This window comes from Chelonia mydas, chromosome 7, assembly GCF_015237465.2.
Source record: "Chelonia mydas isolate rCheMyd1 chromosome 7, rCheMyd1.pri.v2, whole genome shotgun sequence".
Classification (NCBI taxonomy): Eukaryota; Metazoa; Chordata; order Testudines; family Cheloniidae; genus Chelonia; species Chelonia mydas.
In genome coordinates, this window is record NC_057853.1 from 79,886,049 (window position 1) to 79,906,238 (window position 20,190).

Consider the following 20,190-nt stretch of genomic DNA (forward strand, 5'->3'; position numbering starts at 1 on the left):
GCCCCTTTCTACTGAGACTGACAACAAGACAGCCAGTTAGTACAAATTACGAATAGTGGGTTTTGTGATGTAGCCGGTGAACAACAGAACTGAGACCACTAATTCTGAGGTTTTCAGGCCAAATGACAGATAAAACTAATTCCTGATGTCTTGTCTAAGTAGGCCGCAACTTTATTAAGTAAAATATCTGGGATCTATGCACCAATAACTCATCCAGTGCAGATCTTCTCTCCTTTGTAATCTGGTAGAGGGCTGCCATCAACCTTCCACTCCGTTAACCTGGTCCCAGCACCATTACTGAGACCCTGTAACCGTGCCTCAGTGGGTCACAAATGAGGATGCCAAATTCAGGACGAACTGCTGAGGAATAGGGCATATACACCCCGAGACTGGTGGCTAATCCCCCATAGGATATACCAAACCAGCAACAAAAGTAAACTTCTGTTTTACCACACTGACTAACAAGAAGTCATAAAAGCAGTTTCCTTGGGCATTCCAGTCCTTGTATTACCACCGAAAACACTGGATTTAAAGGTGAGCGGTTCTTTACAACCAGTCTATCAAATAAACGGTTCTTCTGATCCCAAAGGACCAACCACACACCCAGGTTAATACATAACTTAGATCTTACCCAAAATCACGCAGTTGCCGATCCTTTAGTATCTAAAATCTAAAGGTTTATTTATAAAAAGAAAGAAAGGAAGGTGATAGTTAAAACTGGTTAAAGGAATCAAATACATAAATTGAAAAGTTCTTGGTTCAGGCTTGTAGCAGTGATGGGATAAACTGCTGGCTTAAATCATGTCTCTGGCTGCTTCCAAATCATTGGAAGGACCTCAGTTCATTGGTTAGAATGCTCCCATTAATATAAGTTTATAGTCCAGAGGCTGGAGCAAGACAGAAGTAAAATGGAGGAGTTTCCAGGGCCTTTTATAGTTTCTGCCATGTGGAGGGAATCCCATTGTTCTTACTGTGGAAAATTACAGCAACAAGATGGAGTTTGGAGTCACATGGGCAAATCACATGTCCATGCATTTTGCCTTGTCACAGCAGGAAATTCTATTAAGTGTAGATAGGTGTCTCCCATGGTCCATTGTCAGTTAAATGTTCTTTTGATGGGCCACTCAATGTAAATAGTCTCTCCAAGATGTGCTGGCTAATTACCTTGTGGGTGTTACCCCAGGAACAAACATTTGAAATCCAGGTATAGAGCCAATATTTATAAACTTCAAATACAAAAATGATACATGCATACCTATAGCATAATCAGAACCAGCAAATCATAACCTTTTCATAGACACCTCACTTGACAACCTTTGTATAAGATTTGCTGCAAATATATAACAGTGGTTGCAACAATTATCTATATGATCATATTTTAATCAGATAACGTCACAGATCCCACCACCCTCTCCTCATATGAAGGGTAAGAAGACGGGGAAGAGGGATTGTCTCCACTTTCTACCAAACATTAGGAGCCCCAGCCTTATTCCCTACCTTCTTTAGGAGTTGCCTTCTCCTAAGCAACTTCCAATTCTAGTTTATCAGGGAACTGAACTGTCTATTGAATGATTACTTGCACTGTATACCTGCCAAGATGCCACAACATGGATTTTTACAATTTAACCTATTCACTGAGTCCCTAAGCTGCTGATAGAAAAAGGTGAAAAAAGCCCCCGCAATGGTCAGGCTAATTCCTTCCCGCCTCCAAAAGGACACCTAGTATAATATCTACAGCCAAGTCCAAAAACCCTTAACAGACAGCCAGGAGGCGCAAGCTCCAGAGACAAAAGTTGCTGACACTCTCAGCAGAAAGCTCAGATCTAGGCACTCACAGTTCAAACACCACAGCAAACACTGAGTGCTATACTGGGACACGAGGAAGGAGGTAGTTTCTTTCAGATATATATAAACAACACAAGGAACGCATTTCAATACATTTATTAAATATACTATTAAGCTAAAATAACGGACAGGAGATACTAAACAGTGGGCAAACATACACAACGCAGAGTTTGTAGCTGCATATTGTATCATAATTTGGACTATAATAAGGATAAGTTTCTGAATATATTAATAGCTGTACTACGCTACTAATCATAGAATATCAGGGTTGGACGGGACCTCAGGAGGTCATCTAGTCCAACCCCCTGCTCAAAGCACGGCCAGTCCCCAATTTTTGCACCAGATCTCTAAATGGCCCCCTCAAGGATTGAACTCACAATCCTGGGTTTAGCAGGCCAATGCTCAAACCACTGAGCTATCCCTCCCTGCATTAAAATGATGAAAAAGATTCTGTGCAAATGAAACACCCATGAGTACCTGCCTCCCTTTACAATAATGGCTGGACCCCTCCCACTCGGAGAGCCATAGACACCCTCCCCCAACTGGGCACCCCGCACAGCACAGGCAGAACATGGCCCGTTGCTCCCTACCTGAGGCACGGGGGCAGTGTGCCCCTGCTGGCTGGGGCTCCCACCAGGAACCTCCTCGCTGCTTGGCCTCCTCCTGCAGATCATGCGCTGGCTGTTCAGCTCCAGGATCTGGGTGGTGATGCCCTTGACGTGCAGCAGGTCATCCAGTGAGTTGAAGCCCTTCAGCTCCTCTCTCTTGCGCACGATGACATGGCTGCGACTACTTTCATGAGTAAGACAAATAGGATGGGTCTTTTACTGTGATGGCTTGTATACTGCTTAAATATCCATTTTTCAAAAGTGGATAATTTTGCAAGAGAATAGCTCTTCTTACCAAGCATTTCTTTTCTCCTCAGCTGTTGTGACCAGTAGCTATGGGCAAATCCTTTTAAAAAAAAAAAACAAAAAAACACTATAACACTGCATTAAAGGCACCAATCACAGTTTAAAATATACACAAATAGTAAACATAAAAGAACTAGGCTTATTGTGTTTAGAGTCAAAGCATTTAAGAGTCTAGGGAGGAGTTAAACTAACACTGTTATTAGTTACAGCTTAATTATTATTAATAACAACAGTAAGATTTTTGGATCTAAACCTAAGTCCTTACTCAGGAAAAACTCCCTTTGGTTTCAACGGGAGCTTAGCTAATCTGGAAGGTTCTTACTTAGGCAACCACAGTAGTAATAAATAATATTTAAAAACCTTTGACCAAAGGTTTTAAAATAAATAAAACAAATAAAATATATCATAATAACAGAACAAAAAGTTGGATAGCCAAACAAACAAAATGATGTTGTTCAAGAGGAGTCATACACTATGATTAAGAAAAATAATTTATTGGAAATAGGCTTTTAGATGCATTTTAAAAAGGACAAGCTGGACTGATGTGGATATCCAGTGGGAGAGAGAGGGTTTAATATCCTCAGAGCTGCAAAAACTTAACTGACTGCCAACCTTGGGCATGATGGCACTACGGGTATGTCTACACTGCAATCAGAGGTGTGAATGCAGCATGTGAACACATACCCAAGGTAGCTTTGATATAGCTAGCTCAAACAACAATTGCGGTGAAGCTTCGGCAGCAAGGGCAGCAACATTGGCTAGCTGCTCAAGTACGTACCCAGGATCCTGGGTGGGCTCATACACTCATGCTACTGCAGTGTCACTACAGTTCTGGTGGGTCACTGGATCATTACTGGCTCAGTGGGAAGAATACTACCTAGTAAGTCACTAAAACTATTTTCTACACTTCCTGGGTTTTACTGGGGATGTCATCAATTCAAGTACTGACTAAACTTGATCCTGTTCAGTTTGTAAGATCCAACAAGATCACAGCCCAAGGTCATACAACTGTGGAATATAGGAGCGAAGGGTTTTTTTATTTCCACGTGTTTTTCAAAGACAAGAATAAAAAAAGACCACTATGTGAGGGGAAGGTGGGTAAATCAACAAAGTTTATATGTTACTACAAGAACAGCATCACAGAAAGTGCACAGAGATGGACAAGGAATCATAAAACCATAGAAGATTAGGTTTGGAAGGGACCTCAGGAGGTCATCTAGTCCAACCCCCTGCTCAAAGCAGGACCAACACCAACTAAATCATCCCAGCCAGGGCTTTGTCAAGCCGAGGCTTAAAAACCTCTAAGGATGGAGATTCCACCACCTCCTTAGGTAACCCATTCCAGTGCTTCACCACCCTCCTACTGAAATAGTGTTTCCTAATATCCAACCTAGACCTCCCCCACTGCAACTTGAGACCATTGCTCCTTGTTCTGGAGCTTTGTGTCAGGAGAATAGTGAATGTTTTGAATATTCTTATCATCTACGGCTTCCTGGTGAACAAACTGTTAGATAAAACAAAAAGACTAGTTAAGGGTCATTACATTATATGATTTTTTTCTACCATTTTACTAAAGGTGAATTCACCTGCTAGCAGTGGACTTAGGCAAGGCCTTCATGCAGCTCCAGCATACATAAATGCAATGAAGGTGTAGGCAAAGAGCAGCTGCATTAAGGCCCTCTGAATCCAGATAGATGGAAGAACATAGGGGGGTATGCTACATGTCAGCATCGTACATGCCAGCATGGAAGGGAGCACTGGAATGAAACAAGATAAAGGATAATATCTATTCTTACATGGATACAAAGGATAGAAAGGTGACACAGAAAGGCTACTATTTCAGGAAGTAGAGCTGGAGTAGAAATCACAGAGGAACTGCTGCACTAAAAAGTCTACCACCAGGTTGGAGGACAAAGTTTCTTGAACTCCTGAACTCAGATTTGTGCAGGAGAATTTCACCTTTAACATGTTACAATATTTATAGCCATTACAAAAGTGATTTGATATGTAGACTGAAATATTACCTTTACTAACTCGTCCGCTTCCTGAAACTCCTAGATTAAAAAAATTTTAAGCAATACATACATTTTTCTTGAAAGCAATTTATAAATATAATTTTGTCTGACTTGTGGGTAGGTTGAGTATGGGGTAAGTCCAAAACAATATTATCTTCTGCCTGTCTGGCCTTAATTCCCTACTCAGAGTTACAAAAGTGGGAGATGTATTCATGTTTTCTAGAGAAAGAACATTGCAACATTTTGTTGCATTTAATTCATTATCAAAAGCAAGAAGCTGAAGCAGTAAGAAGAGAATCTGTGGATTATGTAAGTCACTTACTGGCATATTCAAATAGGTAGAGTTATTACATTTTCAGCAGAATATCTAAACTAGAGTTGTACTTTAAAAGATCTCGGGTCAAGTCAGACAGTGCTTATTCAAGCAAAACTCACATGTTGCTGAAGTTAATGGATATACCAGATATCAGTCAATGGGGCCCCAACCTGTGTAGGGATTTCCTCTTGGCCTAAGAGGGGAAATAACTGGAGAAACTCTCTCCCTTCAGTAGCTGCCCCAGTCCAGTTTTGCACGTTTGGCTCCCTTCACTAATGAGAGTAATGGGGGAGGTTATGGGTATCCGAATATGGACTTCAAGATTTGGTCCTATTTATAACAGACAGACAATAATTTAAGGTGCAGTTGTAGCCGGCTCAGTCCCAGAATATTAGAAAGACACGGTGGTGCTTTTATTGGACCAACTTCTGTTGGTGAGAGAGACAAGCTTTCGAACTACACAGAGCTCTACTTCAGGTCTACAAAAGGTACTCTCAGCAGCACAGCTAATGCAAGGTGGAACCCATTGTTTAGCATAAGTAATTAGCACATATTCTAAGGAACCACTCAAGACAGCTGGTGGCTACCTGGTGGCTGAACTTTGTGACTTTGTCCTCACCCACAACTATTTCACCTTTGGGGACAATTTATACCTTCAAGTCAGTGGCACTGCTATGGGTACCTGCATGGCCCCACAGTATGCCCACATTTTTATGGCCGACTTAGAACAATGCTTCTTCAGCTCTTGTCCCCTAAAATCCCTACTCCACTTGTACTACACTGATGACATCTTCAACATCTGGACCCATGGGAAAGAGGCCCTTGAGGAATTCCACCAGGATTTCAACAATTTCCACCCCACCATCAACCTCAGCTTGGACCAGTCCACACAAGAGATCCACTTCCTTGACACTAAAGTGCAAATAAGTGATGGTCACATAAACACCACCATATACCAGAAACCTACTGACCGCTATACTTATCTACATGCCTCCAGCTTTCATCCAGACTACATCACACAATCCATTGTCTACAACAGTGGCTCCCAAACTAGTTCTGCCATACTAGCTGCCGCTTCCAGCAGCTCCCATTGGCCTGGAGCAGTGAACCGCGACCACTGGGAGCCGCGATCGGCCGAACCTGCGGACGCGGCAGGTAAACAAACAGGCCTGGCCTGCCAGGGGCTTTCCGTGCACAGGCGGCGGAACAAGTTTGGGAACCACTGGTCTACAGCCAAGCTCTAAGATACAACTGTATTTGCTCCCATCCCTCAGACAGAGGCAAACACCTACAGGATCTCTATCAAGCATTCTTAAAACTACAGTACCCACCTGCTGAAGTGAAGAAACAGATTGACAGAGCCAGAAGAGTACCCAGAAGTCACCTACTACAGGACAGGCCCAACAAAGAAAGTAACAGAACGCCACTAGTCATCACCTTCAGCCCCCAACTAAAACCTCTCCAGCACATCATCAAGAATCTACAAGCTATCCTAAAGGACGATCCCTCACTCTCACAGATCTTGGGAGATAGGACAGTCCTCGCTTACAGACAGCCCCCCACCTGAAGCAAATACTCACCAGCAACTACACACCATACAGCAAAAACACTAACCCAGGAACCTATGCCTGCAACAAACCCCGTTGCCAACTCTGTCCACATATCTGTTCAAGGGACACCATCATAGGACCTAACCACATCAGCCGCACCACCAGGGACTCATTCACCTGCACTTCTACCAATGTGATATATGGCATCATGTGCCAGCAATGCCCCTCTGCCATGTACACTGGCCAAACCGGACAGTCTCTAAGCAAAAGAATACATGGATACAAATCAAGTCAAGAATTATAACATTCAAAAACCAGTCGGAGAACACTTCAAACTCCCTGGTCACTCAATTTCAGACCTAAAAGTCACAATTCTCCAACAAAAAAAAATCTTCAAAAACAGACTCCAACGAGAAACTGCAGAACTGGAATTAATTTGCAAACTGGACACCATCAAATTAGGCCTGAATAAAGACTGGGAGTGGATGGGTCACTACAAAAAATAATTTCCTCCTACTGTTACTCACACCTTCTTGTCAACCGTTTGAAATGGGCCACCCTGATTACATTAGTCTAATTACCACTACAAAAGTGATTTTTCCTCCCTTGGGATTCTACTATTGAGACTAGCTCACTTCCACTTTAATTGAATTGTCTCGTTAGCACTGAGTCCCCCCGCCCCCACACACACACGGTAAGGCAACTCCCTTTTCATGTACTCCGTATACTGCCTACTATATTTTCCAGTCCATGCATCTGATAAGTGGGTTTTAGCCCACGAAAGCTTATGCCCAAAGAAATGTATTAGTCTCTAAGGTGCCACAAGTACTCCTTGTTGTTTTTGCATTCAAAACTGTGTGGCTGAGAGCAGGGTGAGATGGAGTTTAGCTATGACAGGACTGTAGACAGACAAGCAGGTCATTATGCAGGAAGCCTGTTTGGATGGTGCCCTTAGTAGAAAATACCACCATAGGGCTCATATTGGGAAAGACAGTTACACTATGTCCCTTCCTCCCCCAAACAGCAATACTGTGTCCCCACAAACAGTGGTAATATCTTCTCCCAAGTACTGTTGTGCTCCAAGTTTTTCTTAACTGCCAGCAAAGAGAAGTGGGATGTAGCATGCCACTCCATATATGAGCACAGAAGGGTCCCAAAATACTACAGAATACAGTAAAGTTACTATAATTTATTTATTTTTGAGGGGGAGGCCTTATTACTATAGAATACTGTACTATTCTTGTATCAGTTGTGACAGGGTCGGGCCAGATGGCTACAGGAGAGTAACAGAAGGCAGATATATTAGCCCCAGGATAAGTAGGTCCCTTTTCCCTGGGTAAGGTAACAGGGAAGGTTCCAGAACAACCAGGAACCTTCTGGAGACAATTAAAATAGACAGGCTGATTAGAACACCTGCAGCCAATCAAGAAGTTGCTAGAATCAATTAAGGCAGGCTAATCAGGGCACCTGGGTTTAAAAAGGAGCTCACTTCAGTTTGTGGTGTGCTTGTGAAGAGCTGGGAGCAAGAGGCACTAGGAGCTCAGAGTGAGAACGCGGACTGTTGGAGGACTGAGGTGTACAAGCATTATCAAACACCAGGAGGAAGGTCCTATGGTGATAATAAAGAAGATGCTGGGAGGACGCCATGGGGAAGTAGCCCAGGGAGTTGTAGCTGTCGCACAGCTGTTCCAGAAGGCACTCTAGACAGCTGCATTCCACAGGCCCTAGGCTGGAACCCGGAGCAGAGGGCGGGCCCGGGTTCCCCCCAAACCTCCCAACTCCTGGTCAGACACAGGAGGAGTTGACCTGGACTATAGGTTCAGAAAAACAGTCAAGCTGAGGGCTGCCGTGAAGCTCCAAGGAGAGCAAATCTGCCAATACGCGCAAGACCCACCAAGATAGAGGAGGAACTTTGTCACACAGTGCTCCACGAATGGGATTGACTACAGCTGCTCCTCCTCCAAAAACACATCCTGTTGTCCAAGAACCCTCATGGGTGGGCTCCATGTTTCTGGAGGTAGACGTAGTTTACATAAAGTTCAGATCTGTGGTATACTATTGACCCTCCGCCCAACACACACAGCATACTGTCTTGCTCTCAGCTGCAACCCCCGTGCCTGTAAACCATCTTCAGGGCCTACCACCATTCTTCAGACCATTTAATTGTGATCCACTCTTGGTAATGTCATCAGAGTCACCAGCTGAGGCTCTGACCCACTATCTATTAAAGTAAATTTAATTATGTAATATTAACTTGTATTTATCGTACATTTAAAGGATATGCAAAATCTAAATCTGGAGGGCTTCTGATTTTTGGTTTTAACCGATAAACACAGATTTAAAAAACCTGATACAATTTGAGTTTATACAATAAGTGCTAGAAAAAACACCAAAAATAGTTACTTGTATCTAAAGTCTTGTCTATACGGAGCAATAATGTCGTCTACAGTGGTGTGATTTCTGAAGTGTACTGAAGCACTGTGCATTAATTGGTCCACCCTGCTTAAAGATTCCCCAATGCACTTTAACATAGTGCTGTTTGAAAAAGAACCACATTAAAGCGCACCAGGGAACATTACAAAGTGATTACTCATTACAGTATATACAAAGAGAAACCAGTAGAAAAAACAAACTTCAATTTGTGAACATCTACATAAAACTCAAAAATGCCTAAAAATAATTCCTCACAAATGAAATTAATAAACAGATGAAATAGAAGTCCTAAATATATAAAATACACTTAATGAATCTATTTTGACACTTGATGGCAGTATTATAACCCACTTAGTACTAGGATATATGTGGATATGAGATAATGGAATATAATACAATCAGACATTGCACTTCAACTGGAGGCAAACAATCATGATCTACTGAACAACCATGTTCTATTCCTAGATCTGTCACTGACTCACATTGAGCCTTGTGCAAGTAATAACTTCTCTATGCGTCTGTTTCTCTACTTGTGTAATAAGAATAATTACACTTTCCTCCTACCTATCTCAGATGAAGATTTATTAATCTTTGCACAATGCCTTAAGGATATGTGTTTGCTATATATTTTACATACTACGTATAAAGTGCTAAATATTACGTTACCTAGGTTGCTAGTTAGTATATTGTCTTTATGTAATTCACCTAAAACACAACAGATCAACAAAGAGTGAATTCACCTTCTTTAAAAATCTATGTACAGGACACTTTTTCCTACCCTCTTTCAAATATATGACACCATCACATCTCCAAGATTTTTGCTTTATTTTCTTACAGGCTCATAAATTTGAACCATTAAAATATGGAGAAAGAAATTCTCCTTGTTATGCGGCAAGTAATTTTGTTAGGAAAACATAGATTTACTTTTGGTAAACTCATCTGTAGAGTGCAGTTTCCAAGAGGTTCATTTCTGTTGCAATTTTTTGGTGTGAATCTTCATGAAAAAAAATTCAATAGGAGGCCAGCAAATACAGCATCAGACTTTTCAGTAACTTAACTAAACCATCTCATTTTCTGTTATAATAAAGATAAAGTGATTTGTCCATTTACTAGAAAAGATATTATGCTTTATATATTTTTTCTTTTGCACAATGAGTGATAAATAGCTGTCTGTCTCATTATCTTACATATCTATTGATTAAGGAGGAGAAAATGGGATCATTCAAAAATGTACCACCCTGAAACTCAATCCCATTCATGAATGCAAGCCTTTCTGAAGGCTGGGATTATAGTTCAGACAGGCTCTATTCAAATATCATGTGTAATTCCTAGGGCACCTTTTACTGGAGGCAACCACCAAAATGGAAGAAATCTGAAAAGAATGACACCTGGTACCAATCAGAGAGACTGCCAGATCTGCCTGACCTTTCAACAGGCTGCTCTAACTTTCACTGGGGGTCCAAGCCAGTGCAAATTGACCCCAGGATATGGGAGTTGTAAAGGTAGTTTAAAGCCACATTCACCCATTTCCAGTTTCGGTCCCACAGTCTTACAAGGGTCACACCTTGACCAGACTGGAGGATCTGGTCTTTAAAGTACTGGGACTTCAGTAAATCAGTGAATCTTCCAAAACTCACTCATTGTTACTGCTGACGGATTGAAGTTTGCCAATCTGCTAACTCCACTTATTTTCCTCGATTATTTGCAGCCAGTGATCCCAAATTACAGACGTAAAATAATGATTGCTTAATAACATATCTTTTTCTTGAACAACTGATCCTCCATAACTTACAACATGCTAACTTTTTATAGTAACTGAGTCTCTTTATTTCTCCAGAGGAACAGCTCTGAATCTTAACCATTATAAATACAATAAAACAAAATGAAAGGCCTGCTAAAATATCAGGGGGGTTTTAATCAGAGTTTATCAGTAATGTTTTGAAACACTGCCATCTTGTGGCAGTTTTGAAACATAACATGATCTACTTTCCCATTTTTGTGTAAGTGATCAATACTTTTTGAAATACATCAGCTGATGTAAGGATTGAAAACAACCATTCAGTATTGCCAACTCTCAGGAGTCTCACAATATTTGGTGGTTTTTTTTAAAGCCCCATATCCTGCAGTCAGATAATTACAAGAAAATCTATGCTTTCATTTTTTAAAGTAAATTTCTAGACCTCGTTGTAGAGATCTTGAAAATGTGAACCTAACAGCACCCAAAGCAGAAGGCAAATAAAAATAAACTTTTTTAAAACTAAAAATCTCATCATTTTGGGAAGCTTGACTCATAATTTTTTTTAACAGGTAGGACTGGCAATCCCAATGGTGTCCAGAGACACTGCAGGTTCCACAACAGGTTTTTCCTGAATGGGTAGATTAAATCGTGACCAGAGCCAGTGATAGACATTATAGGCAATGCCTAGAATTTCAGGGTTTAGTTTCTAGCCGACATGATTACAAAGAAAAGATTGGGAATGTGATTTGAATGTTACAGATTCAGCAACATCTAAGCCTACAGACATGGTTCTGAGAGGGGGGGGAAAAAAAAAAAACCACAATTACTTGCACCTCAATGGGATTTTAAATTACAAGACCCACTGCTCCAGGAGGCCCCAGCAGAGGACTGTGTGACAGGAGCAAAAAGAGTGCTGTAAGCATAACACATCCACATAAGTAGCTACACCACGACTATTGAGCTAAATACTGAGGAGACCTGTACTGCCATTCCTGACGTTCCTACGAGGAGTGACAGTGCTGCTATTCCTGAAGGAGTTATAAACTAGCCCCATGCCACTACTCCTGGCTCTCTGTGAAGGGAAGGGAACCTCTTTCCACCACCACTCCAAATGGGAGTTGGGGCATGTTTCAAGCTTATTTAATCCAGTCCTGGGTTAAGTAGGGATGGTTCTAGGATTTCTTTTGGAAGGGGAGAGGGAGTGTAAGGATTTCCTTCCATTCTCTTGAAACTGCATCAATGTTGATGAGTATGGTTATGTTTTAAAATGTTTAATGTAAGAAAGACAGTTTAGATAAATTAGACTAGACAGAGGCAATGCGAGCATCCACGCATAGCTCTACCAATATTCCTCAAACCTTATCTTGTGAAACCACCTCTTGTAATGAAAGGGCAGTGAATTCTGCATCCCAGTTTAATACTTGGCCTCTCTGGTGAGACTGACAGAGTGCCAGTTGGTACCAAGTTTTTAGTGATATGGACAATTCCACTGGGAATTGGACTGAAACTACCACAATCATCAAGTAGCACAAATTTTTATTCTCTACTAAAGTGAGCTAAAGTTGAACCAACCACACAGAGGTGAAAGGCTCTTTATCCCATTAACAGTTCCCCAAGCTTTCTATTCCTCCTGCTCTTCCCTGTTGGAAAAAATAATCCAACTTCATTAAAAAGAAAACACAAGTTTCAGAAATTGTAGGAATTACTTTGGTCTTTATTCCCTAGGTCATTTTGACTCCCTGCTCAGTTTCCTTTCAGCATACATTCAAGATCCATTCTATTACAACTGCTTGCCAGACCAGATTTCAATAAATTTGTTTTCCTGCTCTGTTGCTCTAATGCTTTTCAAAAATTCAAATAATCTGGAACAAAATTAGTTTATTCCTAAAACACATATCAACCTCAAAAAATGTGCTTCTTAAAAAAAATTTAAACATTTGTCTTTTGAAAAAAAGAATTTAGTGTTCATAATAGTTGATGTTAACAACACTGGTTTGAAGCTCTCTCTACCAGCAGAATATCAGATACTGAAGTCTTATGCAAGTAAAAAATGAACGGAAGTAGAGTCTGTGTAAGGTCAGGCGCATTTTAAGTATAGCACAGGTAATAACATTTTAATTGCTTTTAAAATAATTTTTTTTTTTAAAAAAAACTTACATCTTCAAGGAGACAAACTGCTGTAAGATTTCCACAAAATGACTGACATATAAACACATCAACTGTGAAGAAAGAAATCTGCATTCTTTCCGTCTTTATAAAGTTGCTTTTAAAAGTTCTGTCAAAGAGCAGACTAACTAATCTTTCTCCAAGCACTAGCACAAATCTCAAAGTTAATGTTTCAGTAGGTGTGCAGAAAGACTTGATAATTTGTATGCTAGTAAGTCTCTCTCATGACACCCCTACACCTAAGACATACTTTTAGCCCAATTTCATGAGGCACCAAGCTTTTTGTGCTTTCAGAATATCAGGCCCAGTTTTAACTATTTAAAATTTGTTTTTAATCTTTCCATTTATATTTTTTTATATAGTTGTATAGCCACTGATATTACTGTGTCCTTAATATAATCTAGCCCAGAGGAGGGCACCAGTTAGGGGAGGCTGTGCCTCCCCAAACAGCCAGGCATGGCCTGGCCCCCGCCCCCATTCAACCCCCCCACTTCTCGCCCCCGATGCCCCACCGGGACCCCTGCCTCATCCAACTCCCCCTGTTCCCTGACAGCCCCCCGTGGACCCCTGCCCCATCCACACACACCCTGCTCCCCGTCCCCTGACCGCCCCTAGACCCCCCGCCCCTAACTGCCCCCCACCGCCCCATCCAACCCCCCCTCCTTCCTGACTGCCTCCCTGGGAGTGGTTTCCCCAGGGATTGAAATTAGCGGGGGGTGTTCAGAGGGGGAAGGAGTCAGGGCTGATGAGGGGTCAGACTGTGAGGTGAAGGTGGGCTGTATGGCACCATAGTAAAAACTGAAAAAACGTTTCATGACCAATTTTATTTGATTTAACTCATGTTTTAAAATCATCACACAAATTAAAGTTGGCTACTCAAGCCTTCTATGAAGCACTAAGTCTACATCTTCCTTGGTTTTTTGTTGTAATTTTGCACAATTCTGTTAAGGAATTTTTTGAATACAATGCGTTCATCTTTGGTGGCTTCTTGTGTGTCCGGTACTTCCATTCCTTCAGTTGATATGCTCATTAGTTCATTCACATGATCAGGCAGAAGGCAACTTCTTTCAGAATACAAAGTTCTATTTAATGATGAAAAAGAATGCTCAACGGTAGCTGTTGTGACTGGGAGTAGCAAGAGATGAATTCTACTTCTTTCATCCCAGGAAACATAGCACAAAGATCGGGTCGAACCACTAGCAATGATAAAAAAAGAAGTTGAAGTCAAATCTTCATTCATTCATCATATGATATTCCACTCTGTGTTCAAAGTCTCTATTTTGTCCTGATCACATAGCAGCCCCATTGCTGGTAGTGCCTCACTCCACTCAACTTTTAATAGGACAGGCATCTGTAAAAGCTACGTAGAGGTTGAGTAGAATCTAGAAGTTGCTGTTGTAGATTTTTAAGAATCAAGTCTGTGTACTTTTTCAGTTGTCTTAACAAACACTTCTTGCCCTCTTCACTTAAGGATTCAATATAAACGCCTTCATTAGTCAACTTCTGGACTGAAGTCTTTGCTTCTTCCAGTACTTTTTCAATGGATAGCTCTCTGATCCAAATGTAGCTTCTATTGCTGGACAAAGATCTACTACTGTTGTAGTAGATGCCTGGATGGCATTGTTTAAAATGACCCAAGAGAGAATGGCAATAGTCTTCTCTGAACGTAGTAGCAAAAATAATCCACCAGCCTCACTACTTAGATCCATCCCATCTTGGTAGATACTTTCCAAAGCCAGTAATAACAGCCAAGGATTGCTCATGAGAAAGCCAGAGGGTTTTCCCAGGTTGGACAAATAGGATCTTCTATATTTTCCAAGATATTCAGTCTTTTTGGACTCTTGCTGAAAAAAGAATATAATGAAGACATTAAATTTATGGCTTTTTTCCTGTCTTTTGAAGATTCTGCAGCTCATACTAGCGCTAGTTGCGGTAGATGGCCTTTGCAGTGTGTATAGGAGAGATTACGGTTACACTTTTCTCTGAGCAAAGCTTGTACTCCACCATGTCTTCCAGAAAAGTTTGCAGCTCCATCAAATGCACAAGCAGCCATCTGTTTGGGGTCCAATTGACAAGCATTTAACTCTAAGATGTGGGCTGTCAGAGATGCAGCCGATGTGTCTTCTATAACTTGAACATCTAGAAATGCATCTACTGGCCTACCACTGACATCAAGATAACGTACACAATGACTTAATACTTGATGCCCATTTGCATCGGTGCATTCATCAGCCATGTATGCAATTTTTTTGATTGTGGTGAGAGAGTTCTTCACTTTTTCAACTGTTGAGTCTTTCACTGTTGCACTGCATACTTGTAGCCAGTCAGTTAAGTTTCTTGCAGAAAGATAGTGAGCATTTGCTGGTCTTGTTTGGAACTAGTGTTCAATTACAGGATGAACAAGTGACAATGCACTTAACATTGGCCTCCAGTTTGCAGTGTGTGGTATCTCTTGCTTAAATAGAAAGTAGAATGCCACAGCCATGTTTGTTCGCATGAACTATGTTGTGCCTCCAGCATTCTTAACAGCCTCATTAAGTACTTCTAAAATTGGCTTTGAAAGTGGGCTTATAAGGCTTTCTGAATGTTGATGCAGTCCAGAGGCCTGGTGTTTTGCTGCCTTTTCATGTAGTTTGTCAGCATTGGCTTTGCTGATCAGTCTGACAAGCCAAGCTCCTCCACTTTTACCAATTATAGCATTGGAAAGCTTTCCTTCTTCCTAAGGCTTTTTTTCTTTTCTTTTTTTTTGTGCAAGAGGTGCACCAGTAGCCATCTTTTGTAACTTCAATAAATGGGAACACTTTGACCAACAAACATCGGGAACTGCCTTTATGTTTTGGAGACACAGTTTCTTCAGTAGGTAGCTGTATTTGTGCTTCGGGCTGGTCAGATATAGATACACCACTTGAATCTTCAGATGACATGTTGATATATTCTTGGTTCTTCGTGTGTTCTTCACCTTGGTTAGTTTTTGAGGCCTTTGAGTGGAAAAATTGTTGTATTGTTTTTTGTCTTTTCATTTTCACTTTCACCTGCAACATATAAAAGAGACATGAATAAATTAAATGTTTTGTTAGGATAATGCAAATTTAACATGAGGATAATGCAAAATACACCAACACACATAACAGGTCTAGATTTCTAAAAAAAAATATATATATAAATTTTTTTTAAAAATGTATTTAATTTAAATTGACTTTTGAAAAGTAAGCCATCATGGAATAAGAGGAAAGTCCTCTCATGGATCAGTAACTGGTTAAAAGATAGGAAACAAAGGGTAGGAATAAATTACCAGTTTTCAGAATGGAGAGAGATAAATAGTGGTATCCCTGAGGGGTCAGTACTGGGACCATTACTGTTCAACATATTCATAAATGATCTGGAAAAATGGGCAAACAGTGAGGTGGCAAAATTTGCAGATGATACAAAACTATTCAAGATAGCAGTCTGCTTTGGACTTAACTAAGAGTTACACAGGGATTTCACAAAACTGGGTGACTGGGCAACAAAATGGCAGATGAAATTCAATGTTGATAAATGCAAAGTAATGCACGTTGGAAAACAATCTCAACTATACATACAAAATGATGGGGTCTAAATTAGCTGTTAACACTCAAGAAAGAGAGGTTGGAGTCATTGTGGATGGTTCTCTGAAAATATCCACTCAATGTGCAGCAGCAGTCAACAAAGCAAACAGACTGTTGGGAATCATTATGAAAGAGATAGATAATAAGACAGAAAATATTATTTTGCCTCTATATAAATCTATGGTACATGCACACCTTGAATACTGTGTGCAGATCTGGTCACCCCATCCCAAAAAAAAATTATATATATATATATATATATATATGAATTGGAAAAGGTACAGAGATGGGCAACTAAAATGATTAGGGGTATGAAACAGAAGGAGAGATTAAAATGACTGGGAATTTTCATCTTAGAAAAAAGAGACGACGAAGGGGGGATATGATAGAGGTCTATAAAATCTTGACTGGTGTGAAGAAAGTGAATAAGGAAATGTTTTTTAATCCTTCACATAACACAAGAACTAACAGTCACCCAATGAAATTAACAGGCAGCAGGTTTTAAAAAAACAAAAGGAAGTACTTCTCCACACAACATAAAGTCAACCTGTGGAACTCTTTGCCAGGGGATACCGTGAAGACCAAAATTATAACAGGATTAAAAAAAGAACTAGATACGTTCCTGGAGAATAGGTTCATCAATGGCTATTAGCCAGGACGGAGAGGGATACAACACCATGCTCTGAATGTCCCTAGTCCGTTTGCCAGAAGCTGGGAATGGGCGACAGGGGATGGATCACTTGATGATTACCTGTTCTGTTCATTCTCTCTGAAGCACCTGGCCTTGACCACTGTCAGAAGACAGGATACTGGGCTATATGGACCATTGGTCTGACCCAGTATGACCATTCTTATATAAAAATTAATTATAATAAAATAATAATAATGTTTAGTACAGATACTCCCCAACATAATGGCCTCTCAAGTTAGCAACGATGTGAGATAACAACCTTGGAAAATAATGCATTTTAAAAATCTTGGCCTACTAGGCAACATATGTATATAAGTTTCCATTCCTAGTCACAAATCTAGCATTCTGGAGCAAAGTCACTAAAATATAGTCTAACAAACGTTTATTTAACGTCCCCTCACTTTTCCCTCCACCGCACCCCACTCACCGGTGTTGTCCTTGGTCAGTGGAGACTCAGAGTTGGGGGAAAAGAAGGCACCTTGATCGTTCCTCCAGCTGCTCACTCTTTGCTCTGTCCAGTTGTTCGTTGTACTACCATTCACTCCACTGCTCTGTTGCAAATGGCCCTGCACAATTGCCCTTCTGCTACTACCGTGACCTCTGCAAGCTCATCTCTTGAGGTTCCACTGGCTCTCAGTGATTTCAGCTGAGATCTCAGTGGGGGAACCTCTCTGCTAATACAGGCTGGGCCGTCTCTTCCACAGAAACACTGTCCCACAGCAGGTCTAAGTACTTAGACCTGATTATCAGTGATTTCAGCTGAGATCTCAGTGGGGGAACCTCTCTGCTAATACAGGCTGGGCCGTCTCTTCCACAGAAACACTGTCCCACAGCAGGTCTAAGCACTTAGACCTGATTATCAGTGATTTCAGCTGTAGTGGTCACTTAACAGAACAAAAGACTCTCTATGGAGCCTAATCAGCTCTGTCTTTAAACAGTGGAGAGGGGCAGGTCAAATCGTACTTGTGACTCAGACAGACCATCAAGCAAAACACCTGTCCCCACCCTCTCTCTTGATGCCCTCAATCAACGCAGGCTAAGTACAGTTCTACCGCCCTTTACTCATATAATAAGAATAACAACATTTCATTACCCCCCGCCCCCGCATTCAAGTGATTTGTAACCCAACCCCAGCCAAAATCTATCACGAGGGCAACACAGCTCTGTTTGCTAGATACCTAGGTAGATTAGGTATAAATGTAAATACAATCTGGTCCTGAAGCCTTTCCCCCCAGCTCATCACTAGCTGTGAGGGAGAGCTCATTTAGACTTTGCTTACAAATCATAATTTGAAATTATTAGGTTGGCCAACATCACCAAAATGAATGCACTGATATTGTCATAAAAATCAACAGCTGTATAAGTAAGCTAGTCTATGTTCATACTTTTCAAATCTATTATACTTTTTCAGATACATGTATTTTATCATATACTTTATATGCTTTTAAAGTGTGTATTAATGTTTCAATTTCAATTCAAATTTCCAAAGTCACTAAATTGGCATGTAACTAGTTCACAAAACTGGGGGGGGGGGGGGGGGGTTGGGGAAATTCGGGGGGGTGTAGGTGTAAAAGTAGAATGAATTATATTGAAATTATAATTCATTAAAGAAATGCTACTTGAAGGGTTTGTTGAAATATAGTTGTCAGGAAGAGAAACATTAAGGAGTGTGAGACAATGGGTCCTCAAACTAATTAACTTAGAGCTCCTACTGAGCTAGGAGATTGGTAAATGTTAGTATGCAAATAAGATATGTATGTATATTTGTCACTTTCTGCTTCCTTTTGTCTCTTATGTTAAATTGGCTTTGGCTTATTTGTATAAATAAGTTAGCTTGAGCCTCAGAGAGGGGCTCACATATCTGGGTGCATCGGCAAAGCGCTTTGCTAATAAACAGAGTGGTCTGACAAATTATGTGAGTCCTGAATCTGACTCTGCCATAGGGAAATCACTGCCCGGGACCCCTGCCCCATCCAACCACCCCTTCTCCCTGACTGCCCCCAGACCCCTCGCCCCTAACTGCCCCCCCCCCCCTGGGACCCCTGCCCCATCCACACCACCTGCTCCCTGTCCCTTGACTGCCCGCTGCCGCCCTGACCAACCTTTCCTCTCCTTCCTGACTGCCCCCCCCCCCCGGGACCCCTGCCCCCATTCAATCCCTGTTCCCCGCCCTCTGACTGCCCTGACCACCCCTAATGGTGGAATCTCCATCCTTAAAGGTTTTTAAGGCCCGACTTGACAAAGCCCTGGCTGCGATGATTTAGTTCAGGGGTGGCCAACCTATGGCTCCGGAGCCAACCTTCAGAGGTTAATATGCAGCTCTTGGCATAGGCGCTGACTCCGGGGCTGGAGCTACAAATGCTAAGTTTCCAATGTGCTGTGGGGTGCTCACTGCTCAATCCCCTGCTCTGCCCCAGGCCCTGCCCCCACTCCACCCCTTTCCCGATGGTCCCTGCTCCTTCCTTGGGGCCTACATTTCCCTCATGCCTCCCACCCTCAGAGCCTGCTGCACACAAGAAACAGCTGATCGCGGGAGGCATGGGGAAGGAGTGGGAGACGCTGATTGGTGGGCCTGTTGGCAGGTGCTAGGGACTGGATGGGGGAGCTGCTGACATATTATTGTGGCTCTTTCGCAATGTATATTGGTAAATTCTGGCTCCTACTCAGGCTCAGGTTGGCCACCCCTGATTTAGTTGGGGATTGGTCCTGCTTTGAGCAGGCGGTTGGACTACATCACCTCCTGAGGCCTCTTCCAACCCTGATCTTCTGTGATTCTATGACTTTTACTGAGTTGCTCCAGACCTGACAGGGAAGAATACAGTTTTAGGACTATGTTAAAGTGAACGAAAGAGAAAAGAATTACAGCTTTGGCTTGACTAGGCTCTCTGGTGGAGTATAAGCCTGGCCAATGCTCTCAGCCTACTCCTTAATAATG

At 41.6% G+C, this 20,190-nt stretch overlaps 1 protein-coding gene and 1 long non-coding RNA gene across 11 annotated transcripts in view; both read right to left on the reverse strand.

Annotated features, from left to right (window-relative positions):
* The window catches only part of LOC119566874 (WAS/WASL-interacting protein family member 2-like), a 140,284-nt gene that overhangs the window by 118,235 nt on the left and 1,859 nt on the right, over positions 1 to 20,190 (reverse strand). For 5 of the 10 annotated variants that reach the window (XM_043551256.1, XM_043551257.1, XM_043551258.1 and 2 more), the window contains exons 2-3: positions 19,993 to 20,057; positions 2,436 to 2,799 (exon numbers count right to left, since the gene is read on the reverse strand). In XM_043551256.1, the coding sequence (XP_043407191.1) occupies positions 2,767 to 2,799; positions 19,993 to 20,057 (98 nt within the window). In that variant the 3' untranslated portion in view covers positions 2,436 to 2,766. Of the gene's footprint in view, positions 1 to 2,435; positions 2,800 to 19,575; positions 20,058 to 20,190 lie in introns of those variants that run through there. The other 5 variants (XM_037905845.2, XM_037905841.2, XR_005226340.2 and 2 more) reach the window with 4 other exon arrangements.
* LOC122466566 lies at positions 15,730 to 18,009 on the reverse strand. The gene is made up of 2 exons (XR_006292194.1): positions 17,683 to 18,009; positions 15,730 to 16,009 (listed from the first exon to the last, which is right to left on the reverse strand). It is a non-coding gene; the product is annotated as an uncharacterized LOC122466566 (long non-coding RNA).